The following is a 20773-nucleotide window of genomic DNA, read 5'->3' on the forward strand; positions in this document are numbered from 1 at the left end:
AAGGATCCGCGTTCTCAGCTCCCCTGCAGGAACAGCATTTCAACGTGATGTGTCAGCAAACAGCACAGAGAGACAACAGCTCAGATGGAAAAAGGAATTCGGTGAAGTACAAAAGGAGAACCCTCTGCAGAAGAAACAAGCAGCACTGAAATCCCTGTTGTAGCTTATGCTGAAAACTCCGAGTTCCAACCATCTCATGTTGTTAAATCAGAGACTACAAAACCTGACCATGCATCTTGAACTATCTAATGTTACACATTCAGAGAGCTCAGATGGCATTAAACCATCCCATGTTAACAAATGAAGGGGATAACACTTAATGAAGAAACCCACTTGTGTGACTAAACCTGGGTTAAGAGTTCTAGCTATAATAACTATGAACAAAGAAAAATGCAGTCCCGAGGCAATTAAGTTGTTCAACAAAGAAGGAATAAGCAAGTGGCATACACACCACTCCTCTGATGTTATTACTGGAAAGAAAGCAAAGTAATTCTTAATGTACAAAAATTAATATGAAGTAACATAGATTTTTTTTTTTTTCCACAGAAGATGTTGGCATTTGTCAGCAACAGCAAAATAATCCCCAGAAGGGGTCAAAGAGGAGTTTGAAAGAACTGGAGATCACTGGATTCCAAAGTTTCCTATGTGGACTTTCACAATTGCTTCAGCTTCATGTCTGCCCTATTCCAGATCCACACCATGACTGCAGAAAGGGGTAATGGAGATACCGAGGCATTCAGATGGGATGCAGTGCAGAGGGACATGATCTGGTTATAACGACCATGAATTTACACTTTGGTTGGTTGCTGAGGTTTTTTTAGTGTGTTTTTTGTTTATTTGGTTGGCTTTTTTAAAGGAACTGCAAAAGAGTAACACAGCTATGGCCGTGAGCCTCAGTACAGGATCTTTTTCTAGAAAGAACTGTCAAAAATGATAGAAATTAAAAAAATAGAACTAACATTAAGTTGAAAAGGTATCACTGAACAGCATTGCTAAAATGTAATTAACAAATAACACAGATTTAGCTTCTAAATACAATTCCATGGACTCAAAGCACACCTGGCAATTAACTTGGCATGTCTCTATGAACTGCTGTTTCAGATGAACTGAAGTGCATCTGCTACTAAAACAACTTCTTCCTTATCTAAAGTCACTCAGAATTCTTTATTTGCCACCAGCTTTTATATTTTTCACCCAGAATCCCAGAATGTTGGGGTTGGAAGGGCCCTGGAAAGCTGATCCAGTGAAATCCCCCCATGGAGCAGGAACACCCAGATGAGGTTACACAGGAAGGTGTCCAGGCAGGTTGGAATGTCTGCACAGAAGGAGACTCCACAACCCCCTGGGCAGCCTGGGCCAGGCTCTGACACCCTCACCCCAACAAGTTTCTTCTCATCTTTCAGTGGAACCTCCTGTGTTCCAGTTTGCACCCATTGCCCCTTGTCCTGTCCCTGGTTGTCACCAGAAGAGCCTGGCTCCATCCTCCTGACACTGCTCCTTTCCATACTGATCCCCAGGAATGAGTCCCCCCTCAGTGTCCTCTTGTCCAGCTCCAGAGCCCCAGCTCCCTCAGCCTTTCCTCACACGGGAGATGCTCCACTCCCTGCAGCATCTTGGTGGCTGCGCTGGACTCTCTGCAGCAGTTCCCTGTCCTGCTGGAACTGAGGGGCCACAACTGGACACAATATTTCAGGTGTGGTCTCCCCAGGGCAGAGCAGAGGGGCAGGAGAACCTCTCTCACCATACTAACCACCCCCTTCTAATACACTCCCAAACCGATCACAGTAAGAACAGTTTTCCTCACAGGTCGAGCATTTCAAACACAGCAGTGTTATCCTCCTGAGCGTGAAGGTTCTTAGAGAATCCATGTTCTGCCTGCAGGAGCAATGGACAGGACAACGGCTTTAGAGACACTTGGGGACAGCCACCCACAGTGACCTGGAGAAGCTGGAGATGATCTAAGGCAGCTGGACAGGGGCTTGTCCAGAGCAAAGGGGCTGAGGGGACACTCAGCACCATGTGCCGGTATCTAAAGTTGAAGACACTTGGATAGTTGGAGATCTCATTGGACAAGGGGTCCATGGAAAAGTCGCAGGGCGATGGGGACAAGTTACTCCTGGGGAGATTCCCATTGACACGCAGGGAAACTTTTCCCCATGAGAACAATCAGCCCTTGGAATCGTCTCCCCGGGGCAGTGGTGGGTTCCCAACATGGGGCACTTGGCAGATGCAGCTGGACAGGGGCTGGGCCAGCTTGGCCAGACCGGGCTTGTGCCAGGACAGCTTGGGCCAGGTGATCCCTGGGGTCCCTGACAACACGGAATTCGATGATTAGAAGGGGGTTATTTACTGACATGCACCATTGAAGCTTTCCTTTGAAACATAGCTACTGCATCTGAGGATGCGACATTCTGAAGAGAAGGAAAAACTAAAGAAATGCCAATGTTAAACCTAAGCTGATACACAAAACTAAAAGCTCCAAAATTGCAATGCAGCTGCAGGCAGAAGAGCCATTTAAGATACCATCAGCTGCAGGATCATAAACTCTACTTTAAACAATAACCTTTCGCCAAAATGCGTTTGTGCACAGCACAATGAATGGCTTTAAAAATACCCCAAAGGTTAGCACTTCGTTATACTGTTTAAACATAAGTAACTCACAATAATGAGCTACCATTTAATACGATAAAAATTCTAATTTCTATCACATCTCACAGAAGTAGTTAACATACATGGAACTGTTCAATTACTTGGTGGGGAGTAGAACAGAGAAGACTTCTAGGATTAGTTGGATAACTGGATTTTAAATATCAGGTCGCTGAAAGACTTGGATAGAACTTCCACAATCCCAATCTGTGCTTTGTGAACAGGTAAACTAGTTTGTACAGGGAGAATAAACACAGGTTTCCTAAATGAGCAAAGGCTACACAGAGAAGACTCAGCGGCAGCAATGAAAACCCATGGTGAGTAAAAGACCCGAGGTGGAGCCAGTTAAATGAGACCTTATGAGAGTGAGAGCTGTGTTGGATTGACTGAGGACAGCACGATCTAGTTCGCTATGGGCCGCAACAAATTGTTTGCCTACAGTCAGCAAAACCAATGACTGATTAATCAAACTTTTCCATACTTAGATCAGATATCACCAGATATTTAGCAATCTCCACTAACTGAACCATAGCTGAACTGCAGTTCTAACAATTATTTCCTATAAAAATGCATCAATAGACTGTATAAACAGCACAATATTCTACACTAATTGCTTCTGGGTCTCTGCTTCAAAGACATTTCATTAATCTTCAAAGTAACGAAAAACCAGCAGGTTTGTGTTTCCAAAACATGCTTCCCATTCATCTCGTCTCTAAGAAATATTGGTGATTTTCAGTGAGTCCCACGGAAACCCTTACATTTCTTTACCAAATCAAAAATTTCCCACTATTTTAAGTGACAATTACTAGAACTCCTTATAATTGCAATTCTTTATCAGGATTCTAGCCACCATCTATGATCTCCTCCACAGACAGCAGGAGCAGATCTCGCGAAGCGCCTCCGCGAGCACACAGATAACAACAGAGGATTAATCATTTTTGCTATAGCAACCACAGTGCTGCAATTACCATAGTGACACGAGAAGAATAGCAAAAGTAATCACAAAGAGCTCTTACTTGTTTGGAGCAACGTGTCAGCTAAATAAGTGCGGAACTCTCTAGTGCCCAGTTCTGCTCACTTTAATCAATTGAAATGCCATTTGGAATAAATATGTCACAAAGCATTTCTGATTTACCTGTAAAAGGGCGATGCAAATGTGTCAGTTGTTCCCTGTCCTTTGGTCAGGTTAATGTGAAAATCATTGCTACCATGTAAAGGTGCTATTTATTTTTGAGGTTCCAATTTTGACATAGTCTACACTTATTACCATAAGTATATTGATATATACACACCTGCCTTCACATATTTTTCCACTAAAATATACACACACATACATACATACAGAAATGTAGTAGACCTTACAGATACACATACGTGTACAAACGTACATCTGCACGTATTTTTTGTGAAAAAAAGTCTTTCTTATTTGTTTGTTTGGTGCTAAGATTACACTAACATCTGTGACAAACTCATGAGTCACCTCATTGTTGGGGTGTTTTTTCCAGCTCCACTTTAAATAATTTCTACTTGATAGCTATTGTTCAACCTGCTCCCTTTAAGAAAGGAAACCTTCCCCAAATCAGCTGCCTTTGGAGGTTCTCAGTCAGGATCCTATTCAAACCTCCCTCCCTTTTTCATATGACAAGTAAATACTTATGGCTGGAAAGGGTATTTCGAATGAAGCTTTTGGAAGCAGGAAACCATGTCAGACAGAGTCAGCTTTTGAAACAAAAGGTGTTTTGCTAAGATGTCCCAGCAGCTGCATCCCAGTGCCACCAGTGCGGTGGCTGCAGCCCCACGGCAGAGCAAGAGCTGCTGGGGTACAAGGTACTGCGATCTCCCAATAAATCTCATTTTCCATTCTCATTGTGCTGTTTTGATCCGTCGTGCGATGACACTTCTTTCAGAGCCCATTACAGATAGGCAAATTAGCATTTCCAACTGCAAATCATCGGATCTCAATTTCCTTCAACTTATGACAATCATTATTTCGTCACTTCTGAAAGGGGAAAACTGAAAAAAGGAGATGCTCAAGTTTGATAAAACGTTTCTAGTAAGGTATTTTCTTTAATTTCAGCTCCCTAGCAGCAGAATCTGTAAGATAAATGCCTCCCTTTTGAACTATCTAAATATACACAGAAATAGTGGGTACATGTAGATACACATACGGTGTTCTTCTAGGAATGGAGAACAAAACATGCTGGAATGAAAATGAACATGAGCAGAACTCAACCAGCATCCTCCTTTGCACTCAGAGTCCTTTTCCTCCTACCAATTACTGTACGGCCACTCTTGTACACAACTCTTGAGCTGCTGGGTGGATTTTTTTATGGTGGTGGTATATTCTTCAACTTCTTTCAGACTGCATTTCATAAAGAACATGGAATTTAGAATGATTTCCCTTCATTATTAAACATGTTGGTTTAGTACCATATTCACTTCAATATTTTCTAAAACTTCGTTCAATGAGAAAATAAGTATTTGTTATCTTGGTTCTTTTAAAATAATGCTGATAGATGAAAAAAAAAAAAAGATGCACTACTCAATTTCCAACCCACTGCTACAACAGAAGAGTAAATGAAGTTGTAATACTACTCAAATAGTCGCAAACCTGCGCTGCTGTACCACTGCACAGCACATTCAGTCACATTTTAACTGTAACATCTGAACAGTTCCACTTGGCTTTGCAAAGACATCCCAGGGTTTATTAAAATCCCATTAATTATGATAATTTTCTAGAATTAGGATAGCTCATTTGGGCTCATTAGCTACCTTAACCAGAGATGAAATGATCCTACATAACGATTGCTTTCCATTTCTATTTAGTGCCTATCAAGACACATTATTCAGAACACCAGCTTAGAAAATGCTTACAAAAAACTCAATACTTTTTTTTTTACTGCAAAAACCATAGTGTGCTATTAATTTCTTCAGATATTATATATACAAGTGTTTATCTTTGCAGATAAACAGTAAAAGATTTCATGGAAGCTTTTACAAATACTTCAGAAAACGTGTCCAACATTTCAGAGAAGAAGAGCGCACTGGTCAGCCTCTGTGGTATTTCCTTCCCTACAGGTGTGTAAGCCACCCTGTTGCAAGGTCGGCTCTGAGGGTCATTAACCACCCAGCAGAGGTGGCTTCTGGTTCCTCGTCAGGAAACCGCTTTGCTGGAACCCTTAAGAACAGTTCTAAGTGGCAGCACAGGGCAAGAGAATCAGACTCTGGGTCTAATATGGAATCTGACTTTTAACTTTAAAATTATCATTTTCTTTAAAACAGTTTTTAAATCAAAATGAGGCGTTATGGGCCATACCCAGACGGTGGTGGGAAACAGCTCCTTTTCAATCTGGCGACCTGTCACAAGTGGGTTCCCAGGGATCGATATTGGGCCCAAAACCGTTCAACATCTTCACAAATGATCTGGACAGTGGGATCAAGAGCACCCTGATGAAGTTTGCCGATGACACCAGCCTGCGTGGGGAAGCGCACACTTGGGGCCAGCTGCCCCGCAGTGACCTGGAGAGGCTGGAGAGGGCTAACGAGGACCTGACGAAGCTCAACAAGGACAGTGTCAGCTCTTGCACCTGGGCAAATGTCAGCCAGGCGTGCAGCACAGGCTGGGGACAGCCCTGGGGGACAAGTAGCTTCATGAGGGACCGGTGGCTGCCGCGGCAAAGGCCGAGGGGAGACACGGCGTCTGGCCCCGCTCTGCCCAGTGCAGGCCAGGCCGCACCTGCAGCCCTGGGCTCAGCTCAGGGCCCCGCTGGGCAGACAGCCTGGGACAGGCCGACAGCGGCCAGGAGGGGCTCCGAGACGATCCGAGGACGTGAGGAAAGGCTGAGGGACCTGGGCTGGAGCAGCCGTGAGCAAAGGGGCTGAGGGGACACTCAGCACTGTGTGCCGGTATCTAAAGGTGGCTGTGAATCAGCTGCAGATCCCGTTGGACAAGGAGTCCCGTGGAAAAGCTGCGGGGCAATGGGGACAAGTTACTCCTGGGGAGATTCCCATTGACACGCAGGGAAACTTTTCCCCATGAGAACAATCAGCCCTTGGAATCGTCTCCCCGGGGCAGTGGTGGGTTCCCAACATGGGGCACTTGGAAGATGGAGCTGGACAGGGGCTGGGCCAGCTTGGCCAGACCGGGCTTGTGCCAAGACAGCTTGGGCCAGGTGATCCCTGTGGTCCCTGGCAACACGGGATTCCATGATTCTACGATTCAACAAGTCACTTGACAGCATTTAAGACAGGATCAGTCTCACAATTAACAAGTGTGTTGCATAAATACAGTAAATTAGTCTTTAACAAGTTATTTACATTCACAAGAGTCAGCAGGATTGGGCCTGTGGTACTTTCCTTGGGTAGCAAAATTCTTATTTTAATGCACAGAAAAAAGGTATTTTTTGGTCTACAAAACCAACAATTCCTGTTCATAACATGACACTCAAATTGATAAGACACAGTAAGACTGAAAACTAATAGAAATAGTCTAATAGAAATAGAATATTCTACTAGAAAAATACAGTCTTTCACTAACCCTTGCAAAAATAGATTTACATATAAATTAAGCTTTTCTTCTGTCCAAAAGCCTTCCAGAATTTTCAATTACGATCATTAATATTTTACCATGTTTCATCGGTTTTATACAAGTCATTTTAACTCATTTACATCTTGGCTTTATTAATTTGTACAACTGAAGAATTTATGAACATTTACTCAAATAATATCTTCTGAACAAGATTAGGGAGAAAATCATGACAAACAAAATAACTGTCTGAGAAAAGAAAGCGGCATTGCACCATGACTCAAAGGAACACTACATGTCCTTAAGTGTGGCACTCAAAAGTAGATACGAGTGATGCAGAATGAACCGGGAGAGCAAAAGTTGAATTTGCTTGAATTTATTAATAATTTTTCCCAGATATTTCAAGATTCACACAGTGACAAACCCTCCACTTGCAGAGCTAAAGATCTTTATTTGTTCTTCGATTTAGAGTAGCCAACCAAAACACAAAGAAGAAACACACACTCGGGATAGTTTAGAAGGATAAAACTCACCAAAGTCTGCAAACACGGACTGTCCAACAACTTTCACACCGCTGGGCATTTCCTTCGTGTTTCCAGCTTTAGAGAAATTCCCATCCTATCAAACAGGACAAAGATAATGGGAAAACTGAACTGCAGACAAAGTGGTAACATTTGATGCCTGAATCAAATTATAAATTAATAAACCAAATGAATAAAAAAATGCTTAAGTAGATAATAAAGAGACATCTCAGTTATGGAAAAAAAATGCACTCTGAAAACTAGGACTGAGTTGTTGTGTTTCTAATCCTTCATGGAATCTTATGGAAATCCAGGAATAGAAACATGCAGATACCATTGTCCATCTATTTTGCTGCATTACAAGTAGGAGATCGGCTTATTTCAGCAGCGTAACCTAGAACATAATTAAAAGCTATGACTGCTGAAGTACGTTCATACATACTGACACGTGTCTCTCCGTGCACACAAGGACTGTGCCTGTGCTCCCCCGGCCACAAGAGCACGTATCGCACAGGCAAACGTTCTAAAGAATTTCAGGGTGTCTCAGTAAGGGAATTACTTTGCCTGGGTTTGTAGAACAATTTAACAGCTCTTAATGGATCAGTAAAGGTATTTTAAGACTGATATATATGTACATATATTTTATAAGCATTACATATCTTACTGAGTTGATTGATTCCAAAGAATAGAATTCTGCCTTTCTCAAGATGAGCACATCTATGCATACAAAATATATCATGTAGGATAATACTTAGAATAGACAAGTTTGAAAAATCCCAAATTTGTAAGAAAATACAAATACGCACCACCTACAGGGACAGGTCGAATGCCTGTGTAGTCACTAACACTACATTCCTCAAGAATTACATTTGTCAAAGTCAAAACCGGTTCATTTTTAAGTCTATATAAAAGCTAGATGTATAGCATTCATGACCTGCTGTGTGTTGTACAGCTTTCATTCCTTTTGCCTAAATATTAGTATTTAGAGAATACCTTGCAGCTATTATTTTTTTAAATGTTGTTTTATTTATTTCAACTTTCTGTGTTTTAACAGGATGGTTATTTGGGTTCTGTCTCTTACCTTATTTACCCACGTCTCAAACTGAATGGTTTTTGAATCTGGTGATGTGGTAAGGAACAAATCTGCAAGGAAAGACATAACAGACATAAAAGATTTAACATTATATCACACACACACAAATATCTGATTACTCAAAGATATAACTTATTTTAAAATATATTACCTATGTAAGTTATAAATACATTTCAGTGATGTTTATATATATATAAGCAAGAAAGATTAAAAACTGGAAGCCCCCAAGACTATTTTCATCCCTCATAGTCTTCCGTAAAAATACCTATAACTTCTGCACTGGTATAGTTCATAAATAAATTATGTTAGCCCCACACAAGCTAGTAAGTGCTGGAAGTTATATATGCACACCAAAGAGCATTTCTTAATAGTAAAGCCAGAAACAGACCATAAAGCTAGAAAAAGATATATGTAGTTATATTTTTAGTAAGTCAAAATTAAAAATAAAACCTACTGACCATCCTTTTATTTTGGATATGTTGAATAAAGCACCAGATACACTGTTGAGAGGAAGAGAAAAGGAGAGGGAGAAATATTTCAGGCTTCCTTTCCACTCACATTCTCTCAGCCATTGGAACAGTGCACAGGGGGTTGATGGGCTGGTGTCTGCCCCAAGAGGAGCGAGTTCACCACCCGGGAGGAGAGAACTGAGTCCAGAAAATGGGGAGAAAAAGCTTTATAAAGGAGGTTAAAAAGAGGGTGGGGGCAAAATTCATTATTTGAATTACAACTCAACAGTAACTCTATAGGCAGAAAACCAATGTTTATTAAACATTTGGGATCTGAAGGCTTTCCCGTTAGGTGCTGTACTGACTGAGCAGGCGGACGGCTGTAAAGGAAATGTCTTCCAGGGAAATAATAAACACCACAAACCCCACACCAGACAACCAAACAACTCCCCAAACCCACACGTACACACACAAAGGAACCAACAAAGATTTTGCTCAGATGTTTCTCCCGCAGCTTGAAAGCCATACCATTTCATTTTATTCCCCGAAAACCTGAAATGGCAATTTCCTTTAGAGCACACGCACTCAAATTGTACCAGCGTGTTTCACTGGGATGAATTCTGTTGATACTCAATAGTTCTTGAAGGCGAGAGACAGAAGCAATAGGAACAATCTGAAGATATCATAGATGGAACTCAGAAAACATATATAAAACATAAATACATCTTCAATTTTTGACTTTGCATGTAGGAGAAAGTTTGTGCAATACTGTTGATTACCAGAATAATATTAATAAACTCACTTTCCTACAGGCCAAAACGCCCCTAAATCTCGGAAGAGTTTTTTGAGGTTGAAATAAGTATTTCAGGTGGCGCTGTAGCGCATCCTGGCTGTAACGTATACTGCAACTCCTATAGGGGTTTGATGCAACAGTTACGCTTCTACGGGGGGAAAAACAAATACAAGAGGTAGATATGAGTTACACTGGGGGTATTACAAAGTCCTTAGCTCTAAATCATTTATTTAAGGTCAAAACCAAGTTCATTAAAAATAAACCCAGGAAAAATAAAGCAGTGCTACCGCTTGACTATGTTACATGTGATGGAATTTCACTTAACAATTATTCTTAATGGGAAGTCATATAAGCACTACTACGAATCCAGCTATCTACAAATAGTAGTACATGTTGTTTTCCCTTAACAGTCAGTGTCTCACTTGGGCTCCTCAGAGAGCGCAACGGCCACGTTTATTACTATATTATACCCAACGAATTTTGACATACAGCTATTACCAACTCACTCAAGTATTGGTGAACTGCTTGTAACAGAGTGTGTATGATTATATCGCACACATACACCCATTTTGTAAAAGCGTGTAACAATACGAGAGGTTTGCAATGGATTTTTCTTACGCATTGAAAAAAAATCAATTTTTTTCCACTCAGTCTGAAGCATATTATATTACTTGTTTCTTCCCTCTTCATTTAATCTGATTTCATAATGTGTATAGAAATATTCAGAAATATGACTGCGCAAGGAATTGAAATAATATAAGAAGGCCAGGAACAATGGGCAGATAAAATCCTGGACGTCGCGACCAGAATCAAAAGTAGCTTCAAAATGAAGGCACGGTGGCTGGGATGTCCCAAACTTCATAAAATCACAGAATACGTTCAGCTATCCGCAGGGTAGGAGGAATAAATCAGGACACTAAATGCAAGTCAAACTACAAAGAGCTAATAGAAAGGCAGTAATTTAAACGTGAACTCATGTTCTCATTCTGAGAGCAGGAGCCCAGAGCTGTGTTTAAGAGGGGCAATCAGCTTAAAGATGATTAAATGTCTCTTTTGCACTGATTCCCACCCCCCAAAACAGCTTCTCTTGACAGTCAGTGAATCACTTGTGCCCTTTGTTCTTCTTTGTTGACTCGAATCTCTCTTTTTTTCCTACCTTGAGGCATAAAACATATATATACAATGAATAGAACTAAAGGACCAGAGCAGCTCAGAGGCTCCCGGAACATCCCACTGCGCGGGTGCAACGGGCGGCAGATCCTGCAGGAGCAGCCACAGAGAACCCCAGAGTGTCAGGGGTTGGAGGGCCCTGGAAAGCTCATCCAGTGCAATCCCCCCATGGAGCAGGAACACCCAGATGAGGTTACACAGGAAGGTGTCCAGGCGGGTTGGAATGTCTGCACAGAAGGAGACTCCACAACCCCCTGGGCAGCCTGGGCCAGGCTCTGCCACCCTCACCCCAAACAAGTTTCTTCTCACCTTTCAGTGGAACCTCCTGTGTTCCAGTTTGCACCCACTGCCCCTTGTCCTGTCCCTGGTTGTCACCAGAAGAGCCTGGCTCCATCCTCCTGACACTGCCCCTTTCCATATGGATCCCCAGGAATGAGTCCCCCCTCAGTGTCCTCTTGTCCAGCTCCAGAGCCCCAGCTCCCTCAGCCTTTCCTCACACGGGAGATGCTCCACTCCCTTCAGCATCTTGGTGGCTGCGCTGGACTCTCTGCAGCAGTTCCCTGTCCTGCTGGAACTGAGGGGCCACAGCTGGACACAAGATTCCAGGTGTGGTCTCCCCAGGGCAGAGCAGAGGGGCAGGAGAACCTCTCTGACCTACTGACCACCCCCTTCTAACCCACCCCAGGTACCATTGGCCTTCCTGGCCACAAGGGCCCAGTGCTGGCTCATGGTCACCCTGCTGGCTCCAGGACCCCCAGGTCCCTTTCCCCTATACTGCTCTCCAACAGGTCATTCCCCAACTTATACTGGAAACTGGGGTTGTTCCTGCCCAGATACAAGACTCCACACTTGCCCTCGTTATATTTCATTAAACGAAATATCAACTGGGGGTTTATTGCCACTGTTCTCCTTTTCATCCTTAAGCCTTCTCAGAAGCTACGTGTCTCAAAGGCTCATACATGTTTTTGTGATTAAACCCGAAAGCAAATGGAAAACTTAATATGTACAGGTAATTTCTCATTTTGATCAAGAATGTGAGAGATTTCAAAGCACACAGAACAAACACATTTCCTTGCAGCAGCAACACAAAAATGCAATGTAATTTAGACAATCCAAATAACTGTTTTCAGATCTGTATAGTTCAGAATGACAAATGTTTTCTCCCAGTTTGTAGGAAAAAAACCTATAGGAAAACCTGAACTCTGCCCAGTACAATGCTTTAGACCAGATGATGTCCAAAGGTTACTTCCAATGTAGCTTATTCTATGATTCCATCTGTTTTTTAATGTGTTTGTCCCTACAAGCCAAAAGCACATGAGTAAACAACTCAGAATTTGTGCAATTTATAAATACCTTTTCCTATACAGCCACAGCAAAACCTGCTTGCAAGCAGCTCCTTCCCAAAGGAGCGGTGTCCCGGCACACACCTCTCACCACTAACGCTATACCTGGCCGTGTCTATTATTGCTTAATTCCTTATTATATAAGCGCTGCAGGAGAAGAGCTGGTGCTAACAAATGCGTTACAACGCTCTGTGACCTACAGAACAATGAAGACACACACACTTCATTCCTACATTTTTTGTATGTAAATGCACTAACCATCTTGAAAACTGCGACGTTTTTGTTTTGCTTCTGGCTGTATCACAAAAACTCAACCCCTCTTTTGTATGAGGTATGCCTATCTTATCACATATGCTGAGGAAAAGTCACTTGGTTAAAGATACGCTGCCACATTGCCTTTGGAAAGCAGTTCTTGTTGCAGTTTCAGCTGTAGAAAACAAAACCATTTGCTCACAGCTCTCCAAGTTTAAAACACATGGGCAAAGTATTGAGGGCTGGATCACAATGCTCTGGTCAAATGCTGATGAAACCAACAGCAGCGCAGTGCGAGATATTTACAACCTGGGAATGTAAAATCAAATAACAGGAGTTCAGTCTTCATTATTTACAGAATACAAATGTGATACTTTTATTAGACAATAGGTACATAAAGGGACACTCAAAACAATATGCACAGATGTATCAAGCCTACGCCAATCCTAGGTTCTGCAGATATACAAAGGAAACAGGCAATGGGAGGGGGGAAAAACCAGTCTGGCCACTTTCCTACAGCCAATACCAGAAAGAGGGTATTGGATTTACTGTCCTGGCCACTAGACGCAGCCTGCAGGGCATCTCTTATGCTTTGGATCTGTGACATGATGTAGTAAGGATAAGTAAAATCCTTGGTAGGTGGGATGGGGAAAGATCTTCATGTCAGATTCAGATTTCCTGAAATGGAATGTGTAAGCGAATGGCCAGAAATAAAAAAGCAATAAGGTCTGAAAGGTGTCTCTTAAACCAATGCAAAGTGAAGTGTGTTCACATTTAAATATGTTTTCCTGTTTCTGACTTAGCAGGCAGGGATCAACATACAACCAATAGAAGCTATAGGAAAACACATAAACGCAGTTCAGCAGCCTGGAAATAAGATAAAGAATCAAGGAGGTTACCAGCATTTCAGGTCCACAAGACTGAGAAACAACTGAAATCTATACCAAATGCTTGATACAGAAGATATCTGACATGCTGTGACACAAAATCATGCTGCATTAGCATTTCACTCACTTCTTTACTTTCCCTAAGAAGTGAGTTGGTGATCAAATTTGGCTATTCTTTAATTTGCTCAGTAATAAAATGCTGCTATCCAAGCTCTACTAAACTTTACCAACAGTAAATACATTCACTGAAAAGCACTGAATTCAGCATTAATTCCTACAAAAAAAGGAAACCGAGATCATTAGAAAACAATGTTTCAGCTTGAAAAAGGGAAGCCGGTCAAGTGTTGTATTGCAAGCTCCAGTAACCTAAAGCACATTACAGAGGAACCACAGCAGCTCCATCCATCGTTATTTGAGGGGATCTGCTGATCTGGACATTGTAGCAACACATGGGCCACTGAAGACAAAACAAATCTCCCCAGAAAGCTATGTACAATTGTACAGCTAGACTGCATTGAGTTTAGTGCCTTTAGATCAACTTGTATCAATGCTGAACTCACCCTGGATACATCTACAAACAATGAAATAATAATTTGAAGACAATGCGTCCATGACTAGATCCATTTCTGATTGTTTCTATGTAAGACACCTGACAGCATTACCAAACTACTAGTGTTCATGGGGGCTCATCTTGGACACAAAACCCATTGGGTGCTTGCCATGGGGGCTCAGAAACTGGACACTTCTAATAGAGATGCGCAACAGATTATCACCTCCTGAGACCACAACGCATAATGATGACAGATTACCTGTCATGAGAAAGGAATGCCAGAGCAAAGATGGATTGAAAGGCAGGAGGGCATTCGAACACCTTGAACATGAAAGCATTTCTACTCTTCCTGCAATCCACAGCTTTTGGCACCATGTATCTTACAATTCTTGCTGCAGATACAGAAATAATCGTAGAGGCAGTTTCCAACCAAAGAGCCCTACCCCAAGAGCAGGTCCATCTCCCGTCCTTCTTCACCCAGACTCCTCTACACCCAGTGTTATGTAGCTATGCTTCTCTATTCCACAAACCCCTACGTTGATCCTCCTCTAAAAACTGAAATCCACCAACTAATATCCTCTTCTTGCAGAAATTCATGTAGCATTGGCTCCTCACCCTGTCCATCTAAATGCCCAACCTTCAGATCACATTTCTTCCCCACCCACCAACTTCTATTCCCATCTCCTGTGCATCATGGCTGCCTTTTGCCCCCTCCTCTCAGTTATGCAGCTGAACATGGGGGAAGGAAAAGAAAGGGGGGAAGGAAAAGAAAGGGGGGAAGGAAAAGAAAGGGGGGAAGGAAAAGAAAGGGGGAAGGAAAAGAGGGGAAGGAAACGGGGGGAAGGAAAAGGGAGGAAGGAAAAGGAGGGAAGGAAACGGGGGGAAGGAAAGGCTGTCCTACCAGTGCTGTTTGAGAAAGGCAGCAATAGCAATTAAGGAAAACAGCAACAATCCCCAGTAGACATTTCTAAATCCCATTTGGAAGCGGCTAAATTTGGACGGATCTTTTCATTAAAGCAGCACAAGCCAAGACACTTGGCTGTCTTTCAGGACAGCTTTTCAAAAGCAAGGCGGGTCACTACGACAAAAGTTGCTCCCAAACCGGCTCCAGCACAACTGCAGTTTGTGGAAAGGGCTGAGCAAGCAGAGCTGAAGTTGCGAAGAGTTCAGGGTGGATTTAGGCAGAGCTCATAGAACTCCAGCCCCACTGCAAAACTGCAGCCAACCTGCTACCACAGAGCAGAGAGAGTTACAAACCCTGCTTCAAACTCTGCTTTGGCTTGTTAGGGCTACAAAGACATTGCAATAACACTCAACTGTACAGAACCTGGTTCTAGTCCACTTCTGATTATCCTTGTTATTTTTCTTAACTTTTGAGTGTTGTAAACACCAGTACTAATAATAGACGGAGCGTTCATTTCACTAATGGCTGATTCGACCTTTCTGTGTAATGTCAAAGGGCTTTAATTCAGACTTAAACCCTTCAGCATCTACGTCTGTCTTCACAAGCCAGGGCTTGAGCAACATTCTTAAGTTACAGTTTGATTTCAGATTTACTTCACAGGTTTTACTCAATAAAGGGGGAGGGGGAGGGGAAAGCCCCTATTTTTAAACACTATCAAAATACAGCAAGTATTACCCAATTAGAAAATAGACATACACACTCCAGCCATGCCTGAGAAAATGTTCATTTAGGTGGAAGAACAGGTGTGTGTGTGCATACCCTACTAGACTAGAAGGTACTTGTGGATAAGAACATGCTGTGTGTACTGGTGTATGGAAATAACGTGCTCGACGAACAATCTCTGTTTTGCATGTGTTGACAGAATGGGTGACAACTGTGTTAAAATAATTAAATGCCATGAAGTCTAAGGACAAGTAAAGGAGAACTCTACCTACATTACAAACTCTCCTCTATTTACATTACAGATTGACCCACCCACAGGATTAAAAGGAAGTAAAAGAAGTATTTAAAACCAAAGTTTAAAACATTATTTACAATTAGTTGCACAATACTAGTATGCACAAACATTTTAATTTTAGACAAAAAAAGCTAGATATAGTCAGTTTTACTCCTTTGCTACATGGAAATGGAAAACCAAACTTGATGGGTTTTGTGCTTCTGTTGGTAAGGTTTTCATTCGGGTAGAGAAACCCTCTGATTTTGGGTATTTCGGTTTGTTTGCGAGTTGGCACTAGTGCTACACCAGCGAAAACAGAACACAGCTACTGCTGCCTATAGCAATGTAGCTTTTACAGTATAGATACAATTAGCAACGCTAATGAGTTTGCAATTAACTTGCCATGAATTTTTGGTGCTAGTCACATGAAGCAGTGAGTTAAGGAACCACTCCTTTCACTGACCTCCTCCTCGGAAAAATCTAAGCAATTAATGTGTTCCAAACCAAGTAATTTGTGTTTGCATATTATTAAGAAATCTGCTTAGAATAAAAGAGGTTGTGAATTTATCCTGCTTTTCAAACAAGTCTTTCAAAATTTAGGAAGTGTTTACTGGTACTATTTAGTAAAGCAGATAATAAACAATTACAAACAACATAATTAAGCACTAAAATCCCTTTCATTATTAAATATTGCTATAGAAAAAAATCTCTAGGTATTAATTTTAAAGCACCACTTAAATGGAAAATTTTTAAATTAGATTTATGCCAAACAGTGACGCTTCTGAATGTGCAGAACAGGTGGGACTGCTCCGCTGGTTTTTAGCACTTCAAACGTGCCTTTTCAGACAGAAAACTCTGTCTGTTTCCAGAATAAAGGCAACAATTTCGCTTCAAGCAGCGACACTCAGTGCGTTTGCAGAACCCATCGGCACACTCCTGCTTCCTCAACAAACTGCTGTTTGGAGCAGAACCAACTGACTTCTCAGCTATATTAAGATATTGCTTCCCATAAAAACAGTTTAGTAATCCCCAGTGTCTACATCAGCCTGTAAAAAAAGATGTGACGGGGCATCACGTCATGGGAACAACTTCTACTTAGAGATAACACAGCTGGAAATAGTAAAAAAGCAAGGAAAAAACAAACAAGACTTTACAGATATAGACTGAGATCCTGCAAAATATAGCATGTCTTTCTGCCTCTGTTATTTGCTGTAAAATCTCATGTAAGCTCTGTTATCAGACTTTAAAACAGTTAAGGAATTAAAAAATGTAGCTGTTCAAGGAATGAAACCGTGACACGGCATTACTGAATGTGGTTTGGGAACAAAACATAAGGGAGAGGAGAAAACCAGGGAGAAGAGCTTGACTTCAAACACATAAACACACCCCCACCATTTTAAAATGCCACACAAGGGAAGTTTTTAAAGGCCAGGTAATCTGTTTGCAAACATAACGAGCCTGGTTATTTTAATGGAGAACAAATGCAGATCTATTGGGTAAAATCAGCTTTGATGCTAATATTCTACACCAAGAGGCCACCGGCTCCCATTGTAGGAATCTCCCCAGAAGCACCGTCAGTCAGACACGGGGCTTTGCGGCGCCTGCAGCGGAAAACTCGCCTGCGATTGGAATGATGGGTGTCCACAGAGAAAGTATCGCCATTTCTGCATTTAAACTGAGACGTGGGAATCAAAAAGAAAACACATTGTACATGTTCTGGTACATTAGGTTTCTAGATTCCCAAAACAAAACAATGTAGGAAAATTAACCATCAGAAATCACTAAGGAGACTGGCAATTAGCTTACAGCAGGCTGTTTCTCTCTAATGACTTTTTCCACTTTAGTTTTCCCAAAATCAAATTTATAATTTTTCCTACGTTTTCTATAAACAGTTCCAGAAATTTCTGCAGTGATACACACCATGTGCTAGTGTTCAGACATGTTGGAAAAGCAGCCTTTCCAAAGTTTAGAATCACATAACGAAATAAGGCACAGAATATTTAATATATGAGCTATTTTTCACAGAATTCAAGGATACATTGACAGATGAACAATATGAAGTTGCAGCAATTCAGAGTCCAGTGCAGCTTGTCCCATACATTTGAACATTTTAAATACATTTGCAGGGCCGCAGCCTGATTTCTTGGTAAAACACTTGGAACTTAAAGTGCATACAAATTTATTGTTTATTAATAACCTTTTTTTCCCCCAGTAATTAAGTACTAACATTTTTGCTTAGAAAGACAGCATTAGACCTTACTGCACATCTGATATTTTAAGATGTTTTGATTAGAAACAATCAAGTTAACTAATTAGAAAAACAAAAAGCCATGCAGCAAAATAATTGCTATCCTAGAAATCTCAGCTTTAGCTAAAGTGCTCTCGATTCACCTATGGGAGCTCAGGTCTAATCAGCGTACGCCTAGCGACCCATGCCAAATTCACACTGCAGCTTGCTCCAGAGTTAGTTATCCGAAAACGCCGACTGCCACGCAAATCACCGGCACAGACAAAACTTGTCTTTTGTTGGGCTTTAAATAGGTGATCAGTATTGGCACCCAGGTCTGTACCACCTCTGGGTGCTCTTTAGCAAGCCCCTTTACCTACCCTGGCCTCGGTTACCAGCTAGAACACTTTTTCTCTATGGGCTGGTGCTTGTATTTCAATGTACAGTGCACACACTGGGAATTAGTGTTGATTCAATTACACAGTAGTATCTCTATCTCTTGACTAAATCAATGTCTGAGAAAGACTGAGTTCCCATTTACTTTGTATGGAGTGGATTAATGCAAAGAGAAGTTGCATTTTACCTCCTTCACTGTATGTAAATAGAGTTAATCCCATTCAAATACTTTTTTTCTTAAGTCATATGATGTAATCTTTCCATCTGAGGCTAAGACATTTTGATAATAAAACAGGTCTCTTATGAGAGGAGCCTGTTTGGAAACATCTACCTGAACTATCACACTCAATGAAACACACCTGAGGTTCATCTGTTCAGACAATTCTATTGTCTTAAATCTGGGCAGAACAAGCCCAGGTTTCAGTAGAAGTTGGGAACGAGCTGTTGGAGAGCAGCGTAGGGGAAAGGGACCTGGGGGTCCTGGGGCCAGCAGGGTGACCATGAGCCAGCACTGGGCCCTTGTGGCCAGGAAGCCAATGGTACCTGGGGTGGGTTAGAAGGGGGTGGTCAGTAGGTCAGAGAGGTTCTCCTGCCCCTCTGCTCTGCCCTGGGGAGACCACACCTGGAATCTTGTGTCCAGTTGTGGCCCCTCAGTTCCAGCAGGACAGGGAACTGCTGGAGAGAGTCCAGCGCAGCCACCAAGATGCTGCAGGGAGTGGAGCATCTCCCGTGTGAGGAAAGGCTGAGGGAGCTGGGGCTCTGGAGCTGGACAAGAGGAAACTGAGGGGGGACTCATTCCTGGGGATCCATATGGAAAGGGGCAGTGTCAGGAGGATGGAGCCAGGCTCTGCTGGTGACAACCAGTAACAGGACAAGGGGTGATGGGTGCAAACTGGAACACAGGAGGTTTCACTGAAAGATGAGAAGAAACTTGTTGGGGTGAGGGTGGCAGAGCCTGGCCCAGGCTGCCCAGGGGGGTTGTGGAGTCTCCTTCTGTGCAGACATTCCAACCCGCCTGGACACCTTCCTGTGTAACCTCATCTGGGTGTTCCTGCTCCATGGGGGGATTGCACTGGATGAGCTCTCCACGTCCCTTCCAACCCCCGACATTCTGGGATTATGAGCTTCAAGATGATTTTCTGAAGCTAGCTGTTAAAAAGAACTGATGACAAGTGAGAGTATGTATTAGGGGACATCCAGGAGCCCTGTTTGAACAAGGTCACCACATTTTTCCTCGTTTTGCAGGGTGACACTGCTGGCAGGCGGGCTGAGCAGACACCCCATCCCACCCTTCTCAATCCCCTGAGCTCCTGACTCCTCCCGCAGCAACACCTGCTTCACGCATGTGCAAAAACACTAGAAAATTCTGCATTTACTTTATCCATAAAACACATGTAGACCCTGTGGTAAAAGGTTTATAGAGCAAACTTTTGCATGGATTATATAAAATTCCTGCCCTAACTCCAAATTACTTACTGAATTAAAAATTAAACGAAGCTGAGATTTCTACACGGCGATGCTTTATTTAAAACAGCAGCAGCAGCATTACTGTCTGGAACAGCCTCGTTCATATCTCACCAAGAGAGATCAGTGTTATCTTTGTTGTGGTTAGTGGATTTTTGGATTATAAAATCCTTACACGGTTAGCCTTTCATGAAGCACTGTTAGGGATTAAAAACATCTTTATGAACATGTCCTCATACAATGAAATCATAACAATTCAACTTCATTTTACCCAGAGCAGGAGAAGCGTGCCAATTACAAGCTCTATCTGGAGGGTTTAATATTGCAGGTTGAGAATGGGTTAGGCAATAAAATAGCAAAAAGATCTCAGCCCAGAGAGGATCTCTTCTTTTTTTTAATGTCAAGCCCACTTTAAATCTTCTAAGCCATTTATAATGGTAGAGTTGCCAAAAATAGCCCAGCTAAACATCACTGAATTGGCTGCATCTGTTACAGAACAGAAAGAGCCACAAAACATTACAGAATATTAAAAAAGGGTCTTAAACCCCCCCCCCAA

The 20773-nt window shown here is 42.1% G+C and overlaps 1 protein-coding gene across 3 annotated transcripts in view; it reads right to left on the reverse strand.

The window, feature by feature from the left end:
* Positions 1 to 20773, reverse strand: part of ITFG1 (integrin alpha FG-GAP repeat containing 1) — an 87749-nt gene that overhangs the window by 50650 nt on the left and 16326 nt on the right. For all 3 annotated transcript variants that reach the window (XM_080351892.1, XM_080351894.1, XM_080351893.1), the window contains exons 7-8: positions 8774 to 8835; positions 7705 to 7789 (exon numbers count right to left, since the gene is read on the reverse strand). In XM_080351892.1, coding sequence (XP_080208018.1) covers positions 7705 to 7789; positions 8774 to 8835 — 147 coding nt within the window. The remainder of the gene's footprint in view (positions 1 to 7704; positions 7790 to 8773; positions 8836 to 20773) is intronic.

This window comes from Nesoenas mayeri (genome assembly GCF_963082525.1).
Source record: "Nesoenas mayeri genome assembly, chromosome: 12".
In the NCBI taxonomy this organism is placed as follows: domain Eukaryota; kingdom Metazoa; phylum Chordata; class Aves; order Columbiformes; family Columbidae; genus Nesoenas; species Nesoenas mayeri.